General features: G+C 36.0%; 2 protein-coding genes across 4 annotated transcripts in view; one reads left to right on the top strand and one right to left on the bottom strand.

The window, feature by feature from the left end:
- The window catches only part of kappaB-Ras (NFKB inhibitor interacting Ras like 1), a 42,512-nt gene extending 29,317 nt beyond the window's left edge, over positions 1-13,195 (bottom strand). Inside the window, exons 1-2 of the mRNA XM_090382712.1 lie at positions 13,095-13,195; positions 6,563-6,683 (exon numbers count right to left, since the gene is read on the bottom strand). Coding sequence (XP_090238838.1) covers positions 6,563-6,682 — 120 coding nt within the window. The 5' untranslated portion in view covers position 6,683; positions 13,095-13,195. The remainder of the gene's footprint in view (positions 1-6,562; positions 6,684-13,094) is intronic.
- A 71-nt stretch (positions 13,196-13,266) lies between these two features.
- Positions 13,267-23,139, top strand: part of LOC150078639 (alanine aminotransferase 2-like) — a 105,303-nt gene continuing 95,430 nt past the window's right edge. For all 3 annotated transcript variants that reach the window (XM_090383674.1, XM_090383673.1, XM_090383672.1), the window contains exon 1: positions 13,267-13,432. In XM_090383674.1, coding sequence (XP_090239800.1) covers positions 13,301-13,432 — 132 coding nt within the window. In that variant the 5' untranslated portion in view covers positions 13,267-13,300. The remainder of the gene's footprint in view (positions 13,433-23,139) is intronic.

Here is a 23,139-nt window from a genome sequence, read left to right as displayed (position 1 = left end):
ATGCCATTATAGTCAAAGAGAAAGTACTGATAAACATTTCAAATAAGTGGTTGTCCAATGTCCAAATCTGAAAAGGGAACTCTTAAGCATTAAACGATATATTAAATTATTTGGGCAGCAATCTCCTGAAAGAGGCCTCTGAGGTCGGGAAAACTCATATCTAGGAAATAAACTCATGCACAGACCATTGGAAAAAATTTACTGTAACTAAAATTTTACAAATAGTATAAAAACAAATTATTTACAATAAACTAATGATTGTTTATTGCGGAATACTAAAAACTGTAATAAAAGATCGTTTACCATAAAACAAGCTAAAATATAAAATTAAAAGCGCTAAAAACCTGGAGCTTTCGAGAGCGTCAGCTCTCTTCTTCAACAGTAATATGACTTTCTGCAACATCTCCTTAAATAGCAGGTTCACGGTACACGTGGTATTTCTCCACGTGGTTCAATCGGCACATGGTCAAAACCGGAAGCGGAAATGTCTCGGGTACGTGGCAAATAAAATCGTTCATCCGAACTTAATACAATTGTTTCAAAAATAGGATGAATACGCATACCTCTATCTCTATTCATGGTATTCTTACTGGATAAACCAATCCGTAAACCCTCGAGCCATTTACGCTCCTGGTATCCGTGTGCACGATCCAAAATAATAGCATCCTCCGGGGAGATTTGATGCTGCTTCTCCCAAAAATGTTCGGCCACGGCAGACTTACTGTAATCAGCGGTTCTTATGGCATTTAAATGTTCCCCCAGACGATCCCTAAGCCGTCGTTTTGTTTCCCCCACATAACACTCCCCACAATCCGGGCATTCTATACTATAAATAACTCCGCTACTGAGATCTTTTGGTATACAGTCTTTGACCTGGGACACAGCTGTGCACAGCCTCCGCCCAGGAAGTTGTACACAGCGTGTCTTATAACCCCGTAAAATTCTTGCCAGATGCTCAGTAAGGCCCGGATAGTAGGGGATGTATGCGGTGGCTACCGGGACGAACGACTCCCTACGCTCAGACACCCCTCTACTATATCTATCCAGGATCCTCTGGGGGTATCCGCACTTTCTAAGTTCTGCCATGACACGATTAATTTCTTTCTCTTTATCCTCAGAAGTGGTACAGTGTGATCTTACTCTGTCAAATAAAGCTTTTGCTACACTATTCTTGTATTGTCCAGCTTGTGCTGAATTATAGTGGGTGTATTGACCTCTACACATGGGTTTTTTAAAAACTGACGTCTTAAGCCTAAAACCCACCCTAGAGATCAATACATACAAAAACGACAGAGTACCGCCCGTTTCCACCTCTGAGGTGAATTGTATAAATTGGGAGAAGCTATTAAGCCAACAAACGGCATCATCCTCCCTCCCCTTCTGGACCAGGGCAAAGGTATCATCAACGTATCTTCTCCAATTCCTGATAGGAAACGAACACCCACTAAAAACCCTACTTTCTAACTCCTCCATGGCCAAGTTGGCCACGGTGGCACTAATGGGTAAATCCATGGCCGTACCGCGAACCTGCTTATACATAGTTCCTTGAAATAACATGGTAGTACTAGCTAAACATAATTCTACCCCGGTACAAATATCTTCCACACCGAGCAGTGATCTATTACCAAGTGAGGTATCCCTGGTCAATGCCATTTTTACACAATATACTGCATGATTAATAGGAATACATGTAAATAAAGATACAACATCAAAAGAGATCATGCTCTCATCATCATTTATTGTCAAATTCCCCACAAAATTCACAAACTCTCTACTGTCCTTAACAACATACTCGGACTGCCCCACTATGGGTGCAATTAATTTGGCCAAGTACCCCGATAGCAAATGAAACTATAGGTCTCAAGGGTACTTCTGCCTTATGAATTTTTTGGCAGTCCATAGAATCGCGGGAGTTGACTACCTGTAGTGTGTAATGACCAGTAACTCTCCTTGGAAATCTTCTCCATGTTCAACCAGGACTGTACCAATTTATTGACTCGCCGTTCCAGACCCACCAATGGGTTCCTCTGGATCACCTTATAAGTGTTATTATCTTGCAGAAGTTCCAATGCCTTCTTATTATAATCTTCTGTATTTAGGACCACCGTTGATCTTCCTTTGTCTGCTGGTAAAACAACTATTCCTTTGTCTCTTCTCAATTCTTCTAGTGCTCTCTTTTGACTAAGGCTGAGATTCGGGGATGCCTTCCTCACCTGACTCAACGCTGAAGCAGACTTCACACGGATTTCATTAGCTAAAGGCTCAGGAAACCTATTAATGGCCCATTCAATACCCATTGCTATCTCCGCAATGGGGGGTTTCGAAGGAACCAGCGTGAACTTAGGGCCTAAACTAAGGACTGCCTCCTGCTCTTTCGTGAGTTGTCTATTACTCAAATTATGTATAAAATGGGTACTCCTATCATATCGCTGTACCACATTTTCACTCACCAACCTATTGAACTTCATAATTTGTCTTTGCCTATATGACTCTGCTACCTTGCAACTTTATCCGAAACTAACCTTCTGATAAGAACCAGGTGTCTAGAAGAAACATTACTACCAATATTACCTATAGAATGCCCGGATTGTGGGGAGTGTTATGTGGGGGAAACAAAACGACGGCTTAGGGATCGTCTGGGGGAACATTTAAATGCCATAAGAACTGCTGATTACAGTAAGTCTGCCGTGGCCGAACATTTTTGGGAGAAGCAGCATCAAATCTCCCCGGAGGATGCTATTATTTTGGATCGTGCACACGGATACCGGGAGCGTAAATGGCTCGAGGGTTTACAGATTGGTTCATCCAGTAAGAATACCATGAATAGAGATAGAGGCATGCGTATTCATCCTATTTTTGAAACAATTGTATTAAGTTCGGATGAACAATTTTATTTGCCACGTACCCGAGACATTTCCGCTTCCGGTTCTGACCATGTGCCGATTGAACCACGTGGAGAAATACCACGTGTACCATGAACCTGCTATTTAAGGAGATGTTGCAGAAAGTCATATTACTGTTGAAGAAGAGAGCTGACGCTCTCGAAAGCTCCAGGTTTTTAGCGCTTTTAATTTTATATTTTAGCTTGTTTTATGGTAAACGATCTTTTATTACAGTTTTTAGTATTCCGCAATATACAATCATTAGTTTATTGTAAATAATTTGTTTTTATACTATTTGTAAAATTTTAGTTACAGTAAATTTTTTCCAATGGTCGGTGTATGAGTTTATTTCCTAGACATGGGCAGCAATCAATTGCTGGAAAGATGAGAAAATTTTTTTTTCTTCTCCCATGGATTCTGTACAAGTGACTGAACCCTTAAACCTTCCAATACAAAGATTGAAGTATTTATAAGCTACTTTTAGTATATCAACTGTCCCAAACAAGGGTTTCCCTCGTGCAGATCTGAAATGAAAAGTTTCGTACAATTAGCATCTTGAAAATCCTAGCAGTTCAGTCTTACAAGCGTGAATAATAATTCAAAGATAAGATATTCAGATATTTCTCAGACGTTGAATCATAAATTTTAAACTAACATCACCAATTCCTTTGTATTGGAGGTACTGATCAAATTCTGAACAAACTAAGTTTGCTGCTTACTGTATCAGTCTCGCATTGTGGAGAAGCTCCAATACAAATTGCCTTGGTATTGCACTACTCTAAATAAATTTTATTGCTTCAATGGAGAAGTATATTGCAGTTTTATTTAAAGTGTTTGCCCAGACTCAAGTTTCAATCCTATCTGGGATGTTGTCAGCAGGTGAAGACCTTAACAACCCAGTGATGGGAAGAATCCATAATGTAAGATGCAAGAAGGCACAAGAAAATAACTACACTATAAACAAAATATGGTGCTCCAATGGAGAAGTATACTGTAGCTTCATTTAAAGTGTTTGTCATTACCCAGACTTCATACTGTGAATACTTCCCATCACTGGATTGTTGAGATTTTCACAATGCTCACTGATCCCAAAAGGATCAAAACTCAAATCTGGATAGTGTTGAACACTTTAAATAAAAAAAAAAAAAAAATTCTGTACTAGGTATGTAATGTGTCCTGCCGCTAGCATATTTAAGAGTCATTGGCAGGTGTTAAAAATGTTTTAATTTTCAGATATCAATAAAATTCATAGATAATAATATAACAATGTTTTTATTTTATTAATAATAATTACATATTGGTTATTGAAAGTATTGGTCTGTGATGACTAAAGTAGGATATATAATTTTTACATTGAACAGATTTTAGTTCAATACTAAATACACCATCTATAGTTGTTCCATTACATGTAGTATTTATTGAAAGATGTGATGACATGTTGAAGAATGTTTTCATAAATGTGCAAAAAACTCTTTTCCAGCCTCAGAGTTTAATTGTAAAGAAAAAAATTACATTCAATCTGAAAACACCGTCATTTGAAACCAGAGCGTTTTCGAATTAACGCATTTCCCAGTTTCCGAAAATTTTTTGTATCTTAAAACTTTAATATTTCTGTTTCTAAATTCCTTAGCTTTCCAATGATATGCTATACGTTCACATTATCCCATTTATTACATGAGAAAATTTCCTTGATCACATGTTCATATTTTCCACTATCCTGAAAAAAAAACTACTACAATTTTCAGAGGTTTGAAAGTCTTTCCTCTAGAATAGAGCTAAGATGAAGCTCTGTGCAAAATTTCATTAAATTTGGTCCAGTAGAAGATAAATTAAAATGGACTAAATTTCCGTAACACCTTCCCCCCAGGACTTGCCATAACAGCAAGTCTGGGGGGAGGTGCACAGGAGCACACATATAACTAACATATACCTAATCATTACTGCTATGAAAATAAATCTATGCAATAGATACCAAGACAGCTTCTTTTCTGGAAAACCCTTCTAGCAAAATCTTGAAATAAATTAAAATGTGTAAGATTTGACAGCAACAATGTTTCTGTTCCTCTATAAAGTCAGGCACAACATTTCTGAGAGCTGTTCTAAACTGCTCATAAATTGAACACTCATACAACACACGTTCCCATGTTTCCAATGCATGACAAGAACAATGAGGATCTGATTCTAAACCTAATTCACAACTTAGCGCTCAAAAAGCCATGTCCTGTTATCAAGAAAGATGTTTCCATACTAATATGAAACCATTTATCCAATTTATTATTAAAATTTAACTTATATAAATAACCTGATCACAACACCAGTATCACTGCAATTCCAGCGTTCTTGCCAATTCTCAACTAATTTACACAATTTGTTTATTTGCCAATTTTCTATAAATTGTCACATCATTGGTTAAACCCAAAAATGAAATCTGCATACCTTTCTAGTAAAATAACTACAACCTCTATAAGTAACATACATATCAAGAGGAAGAACCCCCCACAATAACTTGCAGGGCATTCATAGATACCGATTTATACACTCTCAGAATAGTAAGTAACATAGATCTTTGCAGTGAACTGATTTTATTTTTAAATTTAACAGTACTAGTACGTTTAAACCAGATATTTTTACAATTGGTAAAAATATTACCTTATAAAGTAAGCACTCTTTTGCCTAACCTGCCCACTGATAAGATCCCAAATAGGATTGCAATTGAGCCTTGGTAGTGACAAACACTTTAAATAAAACTGCAACATACTTCTTCATTGGAATAGAGAGTTTTATTTAAAGTAGAATTAATACCAATGTGACTCATGACAGAATGCCTCCACAATGAGAAAGTGGTGCACTAAGCAGCAGACTTTGTTTTCTCAAAGCTACATATGAAATGCAGCTTTGCTTTCCAAGTACAATAGTGTTATATAGCATTTGTAGCATAGGCTTTTACCAATAACTCACTTTAAGACAAAATACACAAATGGACATGGGTGACAAGCTCCAATACCATTAAAATAATAATAATACAATAGATTTGAAGATAATGAAGGATTAATGAGGCATAAAGGGTCATATTATTGGAATGCAATAAAGATCTTAATTAAAGACTAAAAAAGGGGTTTAGGGCTGAAAGCGTCAGACTACGGGAAATTTACTGGATGAACTATTTTAGTTCATAGTATCACTGAAGCATTGTTTTTGTTACATTTCATATTGTGAATGCCTTCACAACGAGTCACCGTGATACTGCACTACCTCGAATAACGTTAGTCTTCTCCACTGGCAAAGCAATGCTTCACCAGTAGAGAAGACTAATGTTATTCGAGATAAATTTCCTGTACTCCTTTTTAGTCTTTACTATTGCACATTGTCTGGCATCTCTCATATTGCAGAGTTATACTTCATAACTAGATTGTTACTCATTGTACACCAGGGGTACCTCTCGCCCACTGATGAAAAGCCAACAAGCTTTGAAACAGTGCCGTCTGGGTGGTGGTGGTATCCCCTCCTCAAACAATTCCTTCCCATTATTTGAGGTGGGGGGAAGAGTGTAGCAAAGGGTAATTAAAGTAAAACTAAACTAGTTATTAGTTATATAAAATAATAACTAAACTGTTGACAAAGAATAAATAAATATTGTATTGCACTATACTTTATTACTATTACATATGTGTTACACTTACTGAACTACTGGGGAACGTTCCATATATCAACTGTTCCAAAATGGATGTTTTTCCAGTGCTATGGTAACCACATACAAGCACTTTGTTAGTTTTCCCTAATGGAACTGATGAACGTAGCATCCTATATGGAATAAATAATTATATGTTAATGAGTATGACTAACAATTTATATGAAAAGCATTTTACATATAAAATAACAATTTGTGATAATGCCTGGTTACTCACTCATTGTATACCCGGGGTACCTACTTGCCCACTGATGAAAAGCCAACAAGCTTTGAAACAGTGCAGTCTGGGTGGTGGGTTTATAATCAGCAAAACTCTCAAAATGTTTTGCTGATTATAATTCATTATGTATAATCCTAAGCTTTCTTAAACTCTTACTTTCAAATTAAAAATATGTAATTATATCCTACCTACAGGAACTAATTCATTTGGCCTATGCTGTGTGCAAAAAAAAAAAAAAATCCTTTATTACAAAGGTAGTTAAAAAGTTTGTAGAATTTCATGAAAAAATGTCACTTTTGAAAAAAAGTTCTTATTTGTAGTCAAACACAATTCTTAACTGCAATCACCTTTCTCCAGTGGTGCCCAAGTCCTTTTATAAGACAAAAAAGTAAGTCAGTGCAATCCAGTCTCTTATATCACCTCTTCATCTAACTGAAATCTTAGTACATGAAAGTGCTCTGAGGTTTCATAAGAAGGAAGAAGCCATTAGGAACCAGCTTTTAGAAACAAGTTTGCGGTGAGCACAGATTCTGAAATGTGGCATTTACAACGAACAAGACAACATTGGACTTGTGTGTTTTCACTGCCATAGTGGAAAAGGACACCACAATATAACTTCCCTCACCACTTCATTTTGTTGACTTCAGTAGTTTAACAATTGTGCATAATAGTGGCTCATGATTGTAGTTACATCCTCCAAGTAATCAATAAGCACCACTCTGAGCATCGCAAAAAAATTGCAAAAGAAACAAGGAATTCCTTGGTGGAAAATATGTGTACATTTCCAGATCATACTTTGACTCTTGAACTAGGGATCAAAGTGGATTACGTGGGAACAGATGCATATTAAAAATTATCTCCATCACAGACATGACTTTCAAACACAGAAGACTGATAAAAGAACAATGTTTAGATTTCTCTCTTTTGGCATTTTCAACAAGAATAACTTACAAAAGTCTATGCAAAAAAAAAAAAAAAATTTTTTTTTTTCGGTAATTTTTTGTGTTTAACACTTTTGGACAGCCACTTACAGTCAGAAAAGTTTAAAAGACTGTTCATCAAGTAGGCTTAAACCGTGGTCAACTCAAACATACATACTGCTGTATCATTGCATTTCACCACTCGGCAAGAGAGGCCAATTTTGTGTAGTAACTATCATTCAAGAGCTGTATCTATCAAATAAATTTTAAATTTTCTTCTTATTATTTTAATCTTATTATTTCATTTTATTTTTTAGTTTATTTTATTATTATTATTTTTTGGCTGGTGCATTATAAGCCATAGGCTTCCTTGCACTATGTGGTCATTGCTAATACTAATACTAGTTCTAATAGTTCCTAAACAAAAAATATCTGGTGAACTCCAATAACACATCTAGGTCATTCTGTTGATTTTTTGAATTATTCTAATTTCTCAGATTTTCTTTTGATATATTATTGGTTAAGATATTATTTTAGAAAAGATATCTACAAAAAGAGGTAAAATAAAAATATACATAAAGGAAGTACACGATGCAAATATGAATGGTAGCCAGAAAATTATGAATATGTGAAGCTGAGCATCAATTTAAGGTTAAATAAAAAAAAAACAAGTGTATTTATATAAGCAGGGAAAAATGGCTAGAGTTTGAAGGTGACCTTAATTTCCATAGGCTGAGGTCATTTTCTAGCTTATTAACAAGTTCTGTGTGGTGGACTATCTAGTGGGCAGCCTGTAAAAACTGTTTTAAAGCTGTACCCTCAAAATGTAAGGAATATAGAATCTTGCCATGATACCCATTGTTACCTGAAAAGACATGACTCCTATTACATGATAAGAGATAAGGGATGCTGCAGCTTTTGCTATGAAGTCTAAACATGGTTTTCACCACTTTAAGCCACTTTACTGACTAGTTTTTGAGTTTAATCCTTAATGCCTTCAAATGACAGTCAAGTCATTTTCATGTTGTGACACAGACCTCTCATATCTGCCATATGAGAGGTCTGTGTTTATGAAAGTTTTGTGCCTTTTCTAAATATGTTTGTGAGCTTTAGTCATTTTACTGACAGAGAAATGGATTCTTGACACAGACAATTAAATCAGAATACAATAGACATGGATAGTTCCAGCCAAATCACTCCAACTGTAGGCAAAAAGGTCTGCTAAAAGTGTGCATCAGCTGCACATTATTTCACTTTACCCATTTCATTTTACTAAATAAGTATAATTTTTAAAAATATAATCATAACAGACTGCTCCACTATTTCCAGTACACAGCTAAATAAAGCTTTTGATTTTAATATATTAAGAATACACTTTAATCAACTAACCATCTCCACATTTAGTCTTATGTGAAGCTTTTTCCATAATTTTGTCTTTTTAGCATCATCTCCCATAGGTAGCATGGAGCTAAACTGCTTGCTCTAAACTGTATTATTCATATCTTTCTTGTCAGATTGGTTGAAATTTTGAATTTTGTCTTATTATTGTATTATTGTTTATTATATTTTTCTGTAATTGTATTAATTAGTTCTTATACTGTTTTGCTATTGTATTAATTGTTTATTATTAACTGCATGACTGTATTTTCTTTTCCTCCTTTGTTATACGCAATAAATGGGTCAACTGTTGTGCATACTTTGAAATAAAATAAAATAACATAAAAATAAAATACCAATAAATGAATTATTTCAAGTTGGGAGTAACATAAATAAAAACAGAATGATGGTGGTAAGTAATCACTAAAATCCTAAATGTTGTTTAACCAAAATACCATAAATGGTTATTCATTTATTACTAAAAATAAATATCCTTTTTTGCCTTAACATACCATACCACCAATTATTTTACTTATTTTTCCCTTGTATACTTATTATTATTATTAGCTACATGGTGCAAGGAAACCTGAGGCTTATGCTGCACCAGCCAAAAAAAAAAAAAATCCCAAGTTACCCTGAGAGAGAGAACTAGCATATTAATTTTTTTGAGAAATCTTGAAGCAGTAATAGAAATAGGAAATTTATATATGAGATTTATATCATAAAACAACTTGATGATATATGATGCTTTATATCATAAAAGAAAAGAAAATATGTGTTTTTTATCATAAAACATCATTTCTACCTGTATTTATAAGGTAAAATATGATGTGTTCTGCCTGATAAATAAATTTGTATAGCAATTTCTAAATTCACTCTCTGAATTTCATAAAAGCAAAGTTTTCAATACTGTAAATATCAAAATACTAGTATTATAGTTGAGTGGTAGAAGACAGAGGGTGGTTACAAACAGGCACCTCTTCTTCGACTGATGTTTTTAGTGGAGTCCCTTAGAGTTTAGTGCTTGTCCCTTACAATTTATTTACAGTTTTAAAAATTTATTAATGATGTAGGCATATCCAGCTTATTGCCTAAGTTTGCAGATGATACAAAGGTTGGCAGGATGGTTAATGGCAGTAATCAAGACATGCTACTACTACTAAAACAAGATCCGTAAAAATTAGGTAGATGGGTAAAGAAGTGGCAACTGAAGTTTAACATTTGATAATATAAGATAACATGTATGGGTAGCTGCAATCTCAGAATAACATACTATTTGGGTGGTACCACACTCAAGGTGGTGCAGAAGTCAAAAAACCTTAGAACAATTTAGTCTGACAAAGTTCTTGATATACAGGAATTTTTTTGGCAGGGGTAAGGAGGTAATTATCCCACTGCATAAAGCAATGGCTAGGCTGTGGCTTGAGTACTACATGCAGATCTGGAAGAAATCATTTCAGGATGTAGATCTCTTCAAATGGGTACAGAAAGAGCAACAAGATTAGATGGAGACACAATAGGGTACTCTAACCGAGAAAGACATCAGTTCTACAAACTGCAGTATCTGAAAACTAAGCATCTGTGATGAGACCTAACTGAAGTGTTTCAAAGCTTTAAATGATTTTAGTAAATTAAATGCTGATTGCATCCATACTCTTCCTTGGATAACATAAATTTAACTTGTAAAAGAATGGTTGCAGGGTAGATGAGCAAAAATTTACTTTCAGCCAAAGATTGATTGTTAGATCCAACTTCCATCTGGCATTGCAGAAGTGGATAGTTGGAATAAATTTAAGGAAGGAAAATTGTCAGAGGGAATATACAGATAAGGGTTCCCCTCACTTTTTTTTGGCTCATGCTGTATAACCTTAATTCCTTGCATCATTTTCCACAAATACTAATACTATATTTGCAAGGATGTCTCTATGTATATAAAGTGCTTAGCATCATAATACACAGCCATTTCTGAATAAACAGAAAATTTTAAGGTGGCATCGTTTTAGGTTATATCTCATATTGTGAATGCCTTCACAACGAGTTGCCATGATGTTGCACTACTTCGAATAAGTAACGCTTCACCTAAGGAGAAGACTAGTGTTACTTATTCTCAGATGTTACTTCACCTAAGGAGAAGACTAACACTAGTCTTCTCCTTAGGTGAAGCGTTACTTATTCGAAGTAGTGCAACATCATGGCAACTCGTTGTGAAGGCATTCACAATATGAGATATAACCTAAAACGATGCCACCTTAAAATTTTCTGTTTATTCAGAAATGGCTGTGTATTATGATGCTAAGCACTTTATATACATAGTCTAAATTTGTTCGCAGCTTGAGGCTCTAGCCCTAAATGCGCCTTAGGATGTCTCTATTATAATTGGTACACTATAGCTTCTGCTGCTATTTCTTTTTGCACAAAAGCAACTAATGGACATCAGTGTATTATGTTTATAAATTTCATGTATTCTATGGTTGGCATTTTGTTCAAGAAAAACCAAGTTTCCAGGTAAAAATTATGCAGCCTTACACAAGACCAACTTAGTCACAGTGGAAAAAAGTCCATAAAAATTCCTTTCATCACAGCAAAATTTGAACCCAGGCCTTTTCCAAACTGTATTCGAACAGTGACTGCCATGCTACCTACACAGGTAGCATGGCAGTGCACATATTGATGCAATGAGGCATCAATATTTCAAATGCTGATTACCTGCATTTTTATATTTGGAATAAAGAAAACAGAATACATTGTAAGGGACAATTCACTTATATATTATTTCATTTAAATTCTTGCAATATCACTCCATCCAGTTATACGGCAAGATTTGATACATTTATGAACTTAAAAAAAAAAAAAGATATTTAGGAACATTTTCTGAGATTATATTATGAAATCAGAAATGTTCCTGATGTTGATTTCATTTATTCATGGTGCATATTTTAAAGGTTGCTTTGTCATATATCATGGGTGTCACATACCAGTTCTTTTTAGTTTCACTTATTTTCTTTGATATTTTCAGTTGGTGGTACATTCACTCAAAAGTGACACAGGATGGTGTAAGAGCCCCCCCCCCCCCCAACCAAAGAATTATTTTATTAATACATCACTTCTTTTAATTAATGTTTATAGCAGTGGAGGGTGGGGGAAAGTGATCTAAACCATGCTTTTCAGTTTTGTTGAGTAAGTGATTGTTGATTTAATAAGAGCATCCCGCTCCCTAGGTAAGAATTTTTATCCCAATCTTCTGATGACCACAATTTTTTTTTTTTTAATCGAAATCCGAAACATGAAGTTTGAGTTTGTTGAACAGTCAGGGATGGGCCGTGACAAGGGTGCAAGGAGTGCACTGCACCCAGATGCCAACATTCAAGGGGCACCTGGAAACCTGAAACTTACATACACATATGAAAAATTTGAAAGGGGTGACAAATTTCAAATGGCACCGGGCAATGCATATCACATTCCTTAGGAACGCCCCTGTGAACAGAGCTGAATTGTTTTGTTAAATGCTGAAATGTTTGAAATTGACGTGCATGGTTATATATTAGTTGAGTATTGCTACATATATTCAATTACAAAAGAAAATGGGATGGTGTATAGAAGTGTTTTTCCTCCGCAGTGGAGCTAATGTATTTTGAGCGTTTATCTTGCACAAAAATTACACATAATAATTTTAAAAAAGAATAATTGTCATTCTCGTCTACATGTCCTTTGCAAATTGCCTCCCGTATAGGTTCCATTATACACTGGTCGAACACACTTCTAGTTTCCGTGGTGGTTACATTCGGAGGCAAAAACCTTTTATTCTCAGCAACATATCTGATCCTCAAAGGACGAAATAGCATATAAGAAAACAAATAAAGTGACATCGAAGCAGCTACAAGTTAATTCCAGAATGGTAAAACACAGATTTCACATATGACACTTAAGCCTTTTAAACATCACACCTACATTAAAAATAAAATGCCTATTTAGAATATACAAACAATTCAATTCATTCGGTAACTTACTCCCTAACTTCCTACCATCAGAATATAAATATCACATAACTCCGCCATTCAGGAAGAGGTGGATCAAGCATTTTGATTAAAGGCACAAACGTCACTTCGCATCACACTGACGCAAAAGCGCCCTCTCACTGGAACTGATAAAAGCAGAAGGAGGTTAAGCGCATTAAGAGTTTGCTGCACCATCCTCTGAAGAGTAAGTTGCTAGGATGCCTTCCTCGATCAATAGTAAAAAAACGATAACACCAGACACGGTAAATCCAAATGCGAAGATTAAGCAGCACTCCATACGTGCAATGTTAGTAGAACGTGCATTAGAGATTGAAAGAGAACTGGAACAGGTAAGTAATTAATATATTTTACGATATCTCCCTCACGAATTCCAAAATGAATTAAAAATATAAGTTGGGACAATGAAGTGTCTAATAAATATGCGATTCGTACCAGACACATTTGTACTTGATAATTATTGGAAATTATTGAACGAAAAAAATAAAGAAAACTTTAGTGAAAGAACATTTTGTTGTTGTGTTCATGTTATTGAAATTAAATTTAACATTTAGAAAGAATTTTCACTTTCGGTATAAACTAAAATATCGGTGTGCGTGCAGGGAAAATACACTCTAATTAATACTAATACGCTAAACTTCAAAACCTATCATACAAAAAAATAATAAATTTATGTAATAATTATTATTAAATATTTGAAACATTTAACTAAACGTTTCTAAACTTTGACACATTTGGACACTTTCTATACCCCAAAGTCATAAGAATTTACGCGTTGATTGTAACTACTAATAGTAGCCTATAAACAAAGCCGTAATTAACAATGGGTCATGCATATTTTATTTTATGATAATGATCGGATTAGATCGTATACTTTGCACCTAATATCTTTATGGACTTTTTAGAATCCTAATCGTAGATTCTTAAAAGCTTTGACGAAATCTCACCAGGTGGCACCAGTAGGGGTTCAGCAGCGGTTTAGCTAAAGTTGATAGCTATTGAATTACAGTGCCACTTGCGAGTAAAGATTCACAGTTCGTAGTTCAATAATTACTTTACAACAGCGGTTCCCAACCTTTCTTGACACGCGAACCCCTTTCAACCTAATATTTTAACCACTAAGCCTATATTCTCTGAAATCGTATAATATTTCTGAATTTTTATTATAAAATATTTCCAGTACTACGTTTTTATAAGCGACATTGCATAATAATAAAAATTATTATTAAGTATTATTTATAATGTACTTTGTAAAGTAGTTATGAATCAGTCCAAACAGGCTAAGAGTAGAAAACTTGCTTCTTGGCCAAATGGTAACTGAGCATTCTGGTCTCTTGCCAAAGCTATTGGCCACAATTTTTTCCCATCTCTGTTCCCACCTCTGTCTAATACAGATGATTCTATCATCACTTCAACCAAGGATAAAGCTTACCTGCTAGCATCCTACTTTTCTTCCAACTCATGTATTGGTGATCTTGATAAATCACCTCAAACCATTCCAGTACACTCCATTCAATGCCTTCTGTGGTCTTCGGTCAAGAGGATGTCAGAAGTAGTTTGATGAATCTGATGCTAAGAAAGCTCCAGTTGCTGGTGGTATTTCTCCACTTGTTCTCAAAACCTGTGCCCTTGAACTTACTCCTGTTTTGTGTCGTCTTTTTTCAGTTCCTTATTCCAAAGGGTTAATTTTTCCTTTTGCTTGGAAATTTGCTCATATCCAGCCAGTTCCTAAAAAGGGTGACAAATCCCTTCCATCCAATTATCGCCCCCATTGTGATTACTTCTACTCTTTCCTAAGTAATGGAGAAATCAATTAACCGCCAACTCTTAAACTACAGCATCTGGAAATTTTTCATCTGATCAACGATTGCCAGTATGAATTCCGTCAGTGTCGTTCCACTGGAGATATTCTGGCTTATGTTACCCATCTATGGACAAATTCAATGGAAAAGTTTGGTGAAACTCAAGCCATTGCTCTTTTCATTTCAAAGGCTTTTGATCGTGCTTTGCATAAAGGTCTTCTAAATAAGCTTTCATTCTATGGTTTTCTAGCTGTTCTTTGTAATTGAATGTCCAGTTTTCTCTCTGACTGCTCACTGAGTGTGATGGTAGACGGCTTTCTGTCTTCTAACTTCTCCACGAATGCTGGTGTCCTCCAAAATTCAGTTCTTTCTCTCACTCTTTTCCTCTTGTATATTAATGACCTTCTTCCATTGACCGGAAATTCTATCCATAGTTTTGCTGACGATAGCACAGCACATTTCGATTGCATTCCACCTTCCAGTTTGAGAAACCTTGCCCTGCTCAAACAGCTTCAACTTCTCGAGTATCCACTGTGAAATTCTTAAATGCTGACCTTCGGGTAATACTCCAGTGGGGCAAAGATAACTTAATTTCAATCCTTCTAAAATTCAGTCGTGTCTTATATATCGCAAAAAGGATTCTTCTGCTCCTATGCTTATCTTCGATGACGCTCCGATTTCTGGGCAAGATCTTGGTTACCCTGACTTCCAATCTCTCTTGGCATAAAGCACATTACAAATACTGCTCCTCTGCATCTAAAAACTGGGTTTTCTCTTTCGCTCTCGGTGTTACTTTTCTTCCAAACAGCTGTTCACTCTGTACAAATCACAAATCTGCCCTAACATGGAATATTGTTCCCATCTGGGGCAGTGCCCCCAAAACCTCTCCCAGGCTTCTAGATTCCATTTAAAAGAGGGCAGTTAGATTAATTAATGTCTTGTCTCTCCACTCTCTGTTTCCATGCCTTTTTTATAGATACTTGCATGGGCACTGTTCTTCTGAATTAGCTTCTGTAATTCCCGCTCTTTCTTTCAAAGCAGTCCGAACACGTGCCGCAACCAGTCAACATCCTTTTACTGTCCAAGTTCAAACTCACAGAACCAATTTTTCTTCTTCCTCATTTATCTTCAGTTTTCTAGAACAACCTTTATTCGTAAGTATTTCCTGAAAATTACAATCTAAAGAAGTTCAAGTCCAATGTAAAGAAGTATCTTCTTTCATCTTTTCAACTTTCAACCCATTCACGATACTAAGTACTATAGGTTCTAAAAAAAAGTACCTATACATAATAATGATCCTTGAGAATAAAAAATAATCTAGTATGGAAAACAGATTTATTTAACAGGATATACTGTAAGATAGTAAACTAATTATAAGGAATTGTGGGAGATGTGGTTTCTTTCTTTGGCAATTCTTTACTTTTATTTAATTTTATTATACTTTATTGTTTATTATTAGTTATATTTTGTAGTTTAGAATAATATACCTATTTAATATACCTATGTAAAGAACTAACAGACGCCATTAAAGAATTTTTAGTGCGAACCCATAGGGGTTCGCGAACCACCGGTTGGAAACCGCTGCTCTACAACATCAATAATTTTACTAATTTTAACTCATTAAAATTTAGAAATTTTACTTTTTTGTTTTACCTGCGGCACAGAAAAATTGTTATATTTTTGTTTCTTAATTCTCAGTGTGCAAAAGATTCGCCATTGCCGCTGTTATAAGAGATTTCAGTGATATTACCAAAACTAATTCTCACACACCCATGTGTTTTATGTCACCAAATGGCATATTCGGTTTGTCTGATTACGTTACCAAAATCACCCAACCTTGATACCTCCGCCTGCCACCGACTAACTCACCCACAATGTGAAGAAAAAAAAAAAAAACGAATAAAAAAAAAATACATAAGCTCCTCGCGTCATTGATAAATCTAAACTTAGGCCTTTTAAACAAGGTGTGGAAGGATAGTGATTATAAACACCGTATCTTGGGGCTCCTGTTTGAAATGACCAAACAACTTCGATATGCAGCTTACCAGACGGAAATCAAAACGCCACTTCAGAAGTGGCCCCAGGTCTATCAGCGCCCTGTGCGAGATTTTTTGGTGCGCCCTTTCCGACTTAAAATTTACAGCAAATCAGTGAATTTTCGGGGAAAATTTTCGCCCCCTAAATTTTGGCACCCTGTTCGGGGGAACCTCTCCATCGTGCCTTAAGCCGGCCCTGCGTCACTTAGCATCAAACTGACACAAAAGAACCCTCACACTAGAACTGATAAAAGCGGACGAAGGTTAAGCGCATTATGAGTTTGCTGCACCATCCTCTAAAGAATAAGTTGCTAGGTTGCTCTTACTCACTCAACAGTAAAAAAAACAATAACACCGGACACGGTAAATCCAAATGTGAAGATTATGCAGCAATCCACGAAATGCCTACAAACCGAATATGTTTAGAGAATTTGTTATTCGAAACTGTTCGTAGATCTTACATGCGTTCAACGATGTGTGAAGAAAGTTAACAAATTGTCTATTTTTCAATTTGCTATGCGAATTGGACTGTAATGGAATTATAGACGATTTTTTATTAAGTAATACCCACTAGGTTTGTTTATACTCAAACTGGCCAAAAATATACGAACCATTATTCAGTATCGCATCGGGCCGACTTTGTTTCGAATAACAGCAATTGTGTGATGTGGCATGGATTCTATAATCTAATTGTAACCATTCTTCCAGCAAAATGTCACGTAGCTGGGACAAAGTTGAAAGAAGAGCACTTCGTTGCCTAATAACTCTGTTCAGCCTATACATGTATATCCTAAACATTCTAAAGAATTGAGATGAGGTGAATGTGGGAGCCAGGGAAGATGTGACACTGAAATCCGTGTCATGTTCTCTGAACTATTCTAGCACCATGCTCTGTTGCATCGTCGTCCATAAAGTGACCAGCAAGAGTGTAACATTTCAGAGTGCAGTAGATCTGATACAAAATTCAATTACTCCTTGGATGGCATTCAACCCTCCAGCGGTATCAACGGACCCAATCCATGTAAACAAGACATTCCCCATACCATGATACCACCGCCAAATGCTTGGATTGTCTTAACAAGGCAAGCAGAGTCCATCGCTTCGTGAGGTTCTTGCCACACTTTCTGCCTACCTTGAGTGAAAAACAAAGTGTATCGTGATTCGTCTGATTCAATGGAAGAAAGGCATGTAGTCACCACATGACTTTCTTCCATTGTAAGGAGATTTTTCTGTTTTTCTCTGAAACAAGTGGCTTGGTAAGGGCCTTATTTACAATATGTTGAAATAAGGCAGTTCTGGGCTTGGTTGAATTCTGATGTTATTGCTGCACACTGGATGTCCTCTCTTTCCGTACATTCCTTTTTAGGGTACGATGGCTTCGCTCTTGAAGTATTGTTTTCTGCCACATTTACGTCTTTGAAATGTGGAAGAAACGGTTGCTTTCCAGTCATTAAAGACCTTTGAGACAGAAAATTTTGAGAAACCGGTTATGTCTTTCGTTTCTTGAATCGTGGCTCCTTCTAAACGTGCACCCGATAAGATCTTCTTCAAAGTCTAATAGATCACGGGTTTTCTCCATTCTTACTTCAGATTACTGCAACCGAACAGCCTGGACAGTTTTTATACTCAAAGAAGCAAACATGTTATCACCCCACGCCACAGTTTTCTTTGTTTTCTTTGCATTTCTTCTGTTTGTGACAGTCTAAAATGGTTTTCGACTGTCACAGACAGAATTTCCCATAGTCTGGAGCTGAAAGCCTCAGACTACGGGAAATTCTGATCCATACCATGGAAAATTCACTAATCGAACAAGAGTGCATAGCATCATGTCAGTTCATAGTAAATCACCGAAGTAGGCGATTATTCTCATATTGTGAATATCTTATTCACAATATGAGTTATTGTAATGTCTTATTTACAATATGAGCTATTGTGAATGTGTTATTCACAATATGAGATATTGTAAATGCCTCATATTGTGAATGTTACTTATTCTCTGCAGATACCACCACACATCGGTGGTGGTATCCGCCGAGAATAAGTAATATTAGTCTTCTCCACTGGTGAAGCGTTGCTTATTCAGGGTAGTGCAAGGCAACTCGTTGTGCATAACCTGATGCTATGCATTAACTTGTTCGGTCTGGGCAGTCTTAATACAAAGGTTCATTTTTTTGGGCAGTGTGTATAGTTTTGTCTATCAATTATACAGATTATTATATTTATCACATTTAAGTATTAGTATTATAAAAGTTGAAATAAGTTGAAAGTTGAAATGATGCAATAAAGCGGACTTTTTCTGTATTTACCAAAAAAAAAAAAAAAAGAATTTCTGTCGTTTATACCTTCCATGTCGTCAAAACGTAACTATTCAATTTCGCTTTGAACTTGAACTATCTGTTTCAACCATGGCAGACAGTTTATTCCAATGATCTACAACATGCTGCTCAAATACTTCTGTAACTTCCCAAAACTTAAAATTTGTGTTCCCCCCGATACTTGTGTCTTCTCAGTGAAACTATACCTGCTTTCTTCATTTTATTGATTCTCTTTAAGGGCCTTTGCAATCCGCACCTTCTAGTTGTATTTCATGTGGATATCGCTTAGCATTCTCACTAATTTCGGTTGCCCAATTTCTAGAAGCTCTAGAAACGGTTAGGGACTAAATGCAGTCTCGTTTGTGGTCGTAGTAGGTGTTTAGACGCATTAACAACTTAGGTCATTATATACAATAATGTCTGTATATTGGTGTGCTCTCTGGTCAATTTACTGTTTGCTGGACAAAAAAAAACCGACTTTACAGGAGAAAAAACCATGCTACCTTCGCCTGAAACCGACCAACTCAGCCACATTGTGGAAAAAGCCCATAAAAATTCCTTGCGCCATTGAGTTCAAAGATTCGAACTCAGATATTTTCCACCCGATGTGTGGAAGACGGTGATTATACCAACTGAGCTCCGCATGGGCAGCAATGGGATCTTACCGTCCTCTTATATAAAGGAGTCGAGGATATCCTTTCCTCTACTTGTAAAGGTCCCGTATATCATAAACAGAACACCATGCAGCTTCCTAAACAGTTGTTTACACTACATGGAAATTTTCATGCCTGACTGAATCTTCACCCCTGAGTCATTTTTGTCCTGAAACGCGTTTAACTCCACTCCCCCTTAGCTCTTAAATAACTTTTGCATTTAATATAGTATTAATATTGGCAAAAGAGCAAAGTATTAATATTGAAACTGATGTTAAGGAGCAAACTTATATAGCAACAGCCGAAAAATGAACAAAAAAATAAATAAATAAAAACAAATACTTCCCACATCATTTGTCAATCCCCTTTATTAATTTATCTATTTCCCATTTAAATTTATTCAAATTACCTTCTTCTGCAATACCAGATAGAAATTTGTTCTATCTGGTATTGCAGAAGAAGAAAAGAAATTTGTTCTATCTGGTATTCCACAATCAATTGCCCTTTTGCTGAAAGCAAATTTCCACATATCGATCCTGCAACCGTCCTTCCTTTTAAATTTATAACCCTTATGTGTGTTTTGTCTGAGAGCCACTGACAGGATTCGAACTCGAGTAAGGATGCCATCAATAACATTTAGTTTACTCAATCCCTTCAAAGCCATAATACTTCAATTAGATCTCCTCGAAGGTGCCTAGTTTCCAGAGACAGCAATTTACAGAACTGAAGCCTTTCTTGGTAAGAGTACCCTTTTGTTTCCCTCACTAATCTCGTTGCTTTTCTATGTCTGCACCCGATCCAGTCGATCCTTATCCTTCCTAAAATATGGCTTCGAGACCTGTATGCATACTCAAAATGTGGCTTTATCATTGCCTTATATATCGGAATAATTACCTCCTTATCCCTGCTGGCAAAATTTCCAGTATATCATTGATAAATCCTCGTGATCTGCCCTAACAGCCCCCTCGGCACTATTCAGAAAAGTTTGTCTGACTGCACAATTAACTGCCCGGTCTTTTTCATTTTCTTCTACCTTGAGTAAAACTCTTCAAGGTAGCAGAGAACATACCAACTGTATAGAACCAGATAAATATTTTGGGATTATTCGTGATTACTGCTACTTCTCAGCCTGACTGTCTAATATTTCTAGATTTGTTGCAGTAGCATAACTGATTACTGTCATTAACCATCCTATCAACCTTTGTATTATCAGCAAAAACATTTAGCCTGACATACCTTCATCAATATCGTTAATAAATATTGAAAACAACAATGGACCCAGTACCGAGCCGTGAACGACTCCCCTAACTAACTAATGCCCATTAATAATTACTCTCTGTCTTCTTCCGCTCAACATCCTTTTATCCACAGCAGTAGAATGCTGTTGCAATTGCAATTTTTACAGCTGTCTTTTATGTGGAACAGTACACCATGAAAACGGTTGACTCACGACAATGCACCAGCGCATTCCGAGTTAATTCTGCAAATAATTTCACAAAAAGGGGTCACTGAGATCAACCGCCCTTATTCATTAGAAGCTGGAAGGAAGAAAGAAGCTAGCTGGCTCCAGCTGACTTTATCTTTCTTTTTCCCGAAATGAAAAATGAAAACGGAAAGAAAACGACTTCATCTATCCAGATGATTCAAAAGGTACATATGGGCATTGTGTTAGAAAGACGATTCGCTAAATCAAAAGCTCATATTCATTTAACTGTATTCCTAGCATTACTGTATTAGAAAATTTAGTTTTGTACGTTATATCTTTTGACAAGCTTAATGCACCCCTTATAGTTACTTAAAAGCTTTTTTTTCCCAAGCGGTCTTAGATTGCTGGTAGTTTGTGTCGTACCACTGACGTTAGTCGATCATGTGCATACTTCACTGACTTTCCCTGAACGTGCAGCTTTCCTGAACCTTTAATGTCCACTTAATGTCATCAATAAAACCCCTCGCATCTCCGCTTTTTAAGTGAATGAAAGGCATTTCCAAAATAAATTTCGTCTTCCAAATAAGGCGGGCCATGCTATGAATTTTTCATAGCATGGCCTGAAAAATCGTGAAATTCTTCCTCTTACATCTGGTCAGAATTACGGACACAAGAGCAGTTTCTCAATACACGACACTTTTCAACGTTCCAATGTATTACCAGGAACCCACTAGTCTCATTACGAGCAGATAAATCGTTAGCTACCTGGTTAGTTTTTACACCTGGTAGAAATACTCTGGTTCGATGCCATCTATCCTTCTTACAAAACACGTTCCCTATCTCCCTTACAGTTGAATCCCCTATTAAGACTACCTCTTTAGGAACCGAAGTATTCTATACCGGTTGATTCATTTCCGGAGCTCAATTCGGAAGTATGTCGCCCGACATAGCCTCAGACACTTGATTCTCTGACGAGCCCAAAGATTGAATTTGCTCAAGGACGTCAACTTGCTACCTCAGATATGCAACCACACCTGACAGTACATTGAGTTTGGAACTCAGTTCGTCTCACTTCTGTCAGCCTGCACGAAGAAATTACTCTGTAATCAGCTAGCGAAAGCTCGGCATACATGCGAGTTAAGTTAACTTCTTATAGATTGTTTTTTTTTTTTTTTTCAATGCATAACTGATCCGAATATTTAAAGTGAACAATTAATCAATTTAAAATGTCTTTCGTTTACTTTATGGCGCCCTCTGTCAATAATGTCATTATTGACATTAATTAATTCCGAAAATAATCCAAAATTTCCAAGTCAGTTTAAATCTTCTCTCTCATTTACAGATATGTAATGCGTTTCTTTTTATTGAAGAATATTTACCGTACATTATCTAATCCAGTTGATTAATTTTTAATTTACATTAATTAACATCAGAAAATTTCAGAGCAAGTTAATTAAAAAAAAACACTAATACTTGTGGGCTTTAATACTAAAATTTGTGGTGTAAAACGATTTCAACAGCTAGCAAGCTAGTAGTATTAAAAATCAAGTATAAAACACTGCATGCTTACTGTACGTGAAAATAAGTTGGGCAAGTGCCGTTTTTTTTTTTTTTCCCTTCCTTCTTTCTGATCTATCGAAGTCAAGCAACGCTGGAATGCCGTTTGTCACAGCTCGTAGGTTGGCACAATTTCCGGACGGATGGGTGGAAATCAGCCCATGCTGTTAACACGAATATAGAGTAGATAGTAACTGTTTTTGGATGACCTTGGTGCATATTCTGGCAAGTTATGCCTTCGAAAATGTTA

The sequence above is a fragment of the Mastigoproctus giganteus genome, chromosome 10 (genome assembly GCF_048544385.1).
Source record: "Mastigoproctus giganteus isolate SK-2022 chromosome 10, ASM4854438v1, whole genome shotgun sequence".
NCBI classification, from domain to species: Eukaryota; Metazoa; Arthropoda; class Arachnida; order Uropygi; family Thelyphonidae; genus Mastigoproctus; species Mastigoproctus giganteus.
Note: the sequence above shows the minus strand (reverse complement) of the source record. Positions and strands in the feature narration are given on the sequence as shown.